General features: G+C 37.2%; 2 protein-coding genes across 2 annotated transcripts in view; one reads left to right on the top strand and one right to left on the bottom strand.

Moving 5' to 3' along the window:
* The window catches only part of LOC102198537 (vacuolar protein 8-like), a 5,341-nt gene extending 3,242 nt beyond the window's left edge, over positions 1-2,099 (top strand). The window contains exons 6-13 of the mRNA XM_005736630.1: positions 210-418; positions 504-549; positions 622-755; positions 967-1,098; positions 1,208-1,322; positions 1,418-1,552; positions 1,637-1,762; positions 1,876-2,099. Of these exons, the coding sequence (XP_005736687.1) occupies positions 210-418; positions 504-549; positions 622-755; positions 967-1,098; positions 1,208-1,322; positions 1,418-1,552; positions 1,637-1,762; positions 1,876-2,018 (1,040 nt within the window). The 3' untranslated portion in view covers positions 2,019-2,099. The remainder of the gene's footprint in view (positions 1-209; positions 419-503; positions 550-621; positions 756-966; positions 1,099-1,207; positions 1,323-1,417; positions 1,553-1,636; positions 1,763-1,875) is intronic.
* Positions 2,100-2,853: 754 nt separating this feature from the next.
* The window catches only part of LOC102210539 (ensconsin-like), a 5,628-nt gene continuing 5,409 nt past the window's right edge, over positions 2,854-3,072 (bottom strand). Inside the window, exon 14 of the mRNA XM_005736777.1 lies at positions 2,854-2,883. Coding sequence (XP_005736834.1) covers positions 2,854-2,883 — 30 coding nt within the window. The remainder of the gene's footprint in view (positions 2,884-3,072) is intronic.

Below are 3,072 nucleotides of genomic sequence, written 5' to 3'. Positions count from 1 at the left end.
ATTTATTTTTATAAATCATTAAAGATGTATGCTGTACAGTCTTTCCACCCTGGAAAAGAACAGTTTAAAGAATTAAAAGGCCAAAATTCCCGTGACATCCATGCCGATGACGAGTGTATGTAAATTTATAAGCACAACTGTATTTTCCAGAAACTTCTCAATTTCTTCCAGTGTTACATTTCCTTTTATTTTATGTTTTTACTCTTCAGATTGGTCAACAAGGCTGTTATGCCAAGCAGGAGCGATTCCTGTTTTGCTTCTTCTCCTACAGTCCTCAGATTCAGAGGTTCAGTTTTATAGCTGCACTGCTCTTTGCAACATTGCTGCTATCCACGAGCATCACCCAAGATTGCTCAGAATTGGGGGTCACTATTTATCAAGGTCTCTTTTGACTCTTATGTCTTCACCTGTGAAAAAGGTAACTCTGAACATGAGTTATTTTAACTTAGTTTAAAGAAAATATATTTTTAAAGAGGGGAAAAAAACCCCAACTTCCTTTTCAGAATTCAGCCCAAGCGTGCCGGTGCCTGCAGACTCTTTCAAAGAATGGTAATTATAAAAAGTAAATTCAAAAAAGGTATCATACCTCTGGCAGATGGTGTTTATTACTTTTATGTGTAGTTCTCATTCAGGACCAGCTGATGGAGCTTGACTGCGTGTTGCCTCTGAAGGCGCTGTTAAAAACCTCTACTTCAGTGTGGATTGAATCGGCACTAACGCTACTGTCTTCACTGTCGGCACACCCGTCAAACACCGTATGTTAGCCTAAATAAATAATTAACAATAAAGCTGGGAGCAGTCCTGGTTTTATTATACAACTGCTTAGTGGTTGAGTATGGTTTTATTTTTGCATTGTGCCAATATTTATTGAAATTTTACTTTAGTGGCATTCAGTGTCACCTAAAGTAATTGCACAGTTTTTATTTAAATTCTAATATTGACAGTAGTTTTGTAATTTGATTCCAGGACATCCTGGTAAGTGAAGGACTATTGGAGGAAATTGGTCAGGTGCTTCATCATCCCAGATCAAACTCTGTTATAGTCACATACAGCTGCAAGATAATCACCGATCTGTGCACTTCCCACGTTGGTGAGCAGGTACTTGCAGACTACAATTCTTTTTTTTTTCTTTTTGTTTTCCTACCTCTGCTTTATTGATTTGTCCAAGACTGATAAAGTTATCCTAAATCCAACCATTGTAATCTAGGCTGTGATGGAAAGTCTGTGCTTACCAGGACTCCTCTGTGCGCTTGTGTCTAACACCCTGTCAGATGAGACATTGCTTCATGTGACATCATGCTTGCATCACCTGATGGCCTGTGGTGAGAGATCTTGACTTGAAATAATGACTTATTTATTTTGAATGTTTGCGGTGGAAAACTTTTTAATAATCTATTACCATTACTCACTGTTTCAGATGTACTCCGGACAAAATTGTCAGCAACCATAACATCAGAAAAAGTTTCAGGCTTAGTGAAGCTGTCAGAGCAAATCAGAAATTCCCAGCTGGCGTACAACTCTGCAGCTATCATAAGCGAATTAGAAATGACTGGTAATGCAATGTGGCAAGAGAAAAGAATACCTTCCTTTTGTGTTTTTACGCTGGATGTATTAAATGTTTCTGTTTTCATTACAGAAGAGATGATCCGTTTGTTGAAGCCACATTACACTTCCATATCCAAGTACCTGTTGGGATTCCTCAAAAAGAAAGATGTTAAATTCCAGCAGCTTGGCGTAGTTACCATATTTAACCTCAAGAAAGGTTTGCATTAATTGCACATTTATTTAAGAACTGAAAATACTGATATTACTGCATAAAATTTAAACAGTCTGTCATTGTAAGAGTTCAGAGTTTCTTCCTGTCTTCCTCTGCAGATGGAGACTTTTCATCTCTGACTAACAGTGAGCTAAAGGTTCAGCTATTGAAGGTGCATGCACAGACAGAGGAAACAAGACAGCTGCTTCAAATGATTCAGCCCCTTTCTCCATCTCCTGTCAACTCTGGACTTTCTCAGTGAAGTTACAAAGAGACGCGCACAGACTTTGCATGAACATAACCACGTTGCATGTAAAAGCTACATTTTTATATAATGTGTTGGTTTTTTTTTTTTTTGTTTTTGTTTTTTAGCCTGGGGTTTTAAAATGCTTGGTAGTTTTTATTTTTACAGTTTATTTATGTTTTCAACTGGAAAAACAAGGCAAAGACGTGGCATAGTATTAACTTTAATCAAATATGGCATATAATAGGCTAACGTGATAGTCATAAGCAGTACTTGAACTATAAGATCAAATATTGTGGCTCAGATACATCTGGTTTTGTTTTATGCTTTTATATTAATAAACTCTTAAACTCTATGCATCAGACATTGCTTGTAAAGTGATTATGCAATATCAAACAAAGCAGTCAGTGCAAAAAATAAAAAAAAATACACTGTGCATTGTATCCTCTAAATTGGCACAAATACACACACACAACAAAAATGAAGCACAGTCTTTGGAAACTATATTCCATAGCAGCTTTGAATTACATGATTGCTATACTTTACAAAATCCAAGGTTAAGGTACAGTGGGAATGCAGGAAGTCATCTTTTGCTAAGACATTAAACTCTTGTATTCTCTGAGCAAACTGCCACTTTTGCTATTCTAACTCCACAGTGACAAAACCGAGGAAGAAAAAGTGCAAGGGTGGCAAGAAATATCAGGAATAAGCAAAAAGCATACGGCATATTGTGACTGTTTAGAGTTCCTATTCCTAATATTTCAACAGAGGCAACACTCTCCTTAACAGCACAGTCTACATCTACTGCTTTTTGGATAGTTATTAGATCAGAAAACTGCTGTACTGAAAAAGCTCATATGCGATTCGCTTTATGCTTGTGCCACTGGTTACACACAGAAAAGTGACCAAATGCTGACATCCTCATTGGGAGGCAAGGTTATAATTTTACATGCTCTTTCAAAGTGCTGAAGGGGAGCAAAATAGCTGTGCAGCAGTAATTCTTGTGTATTCACCGGTCTCCAACAAAGGCTTTGAAAGTCATCCTGCAGGCATTCAGATGACCTCTAAAAAA

Source organism: Pundamilia nyererei, unplaced genomic scaffold (assembly GCF_000239375.1).
Source record: "Pundamilia nyererei isolate P.nyererei 1_Seehausen unplaced genomic scaffold, PunNye1.0 scaffold00070, whole genome shotgun sequence".
In the NCBI taxonomy this organism is placed as follows: Eukaryota; Metazoa; Chordata; class Actinopteri; order Cichliformes; family Cichlidae; genus Pundamilia; species Pundamilia nyererei.
This window is presented reverse-complemented; position numbering and strand designations above follow the sequence as displayed.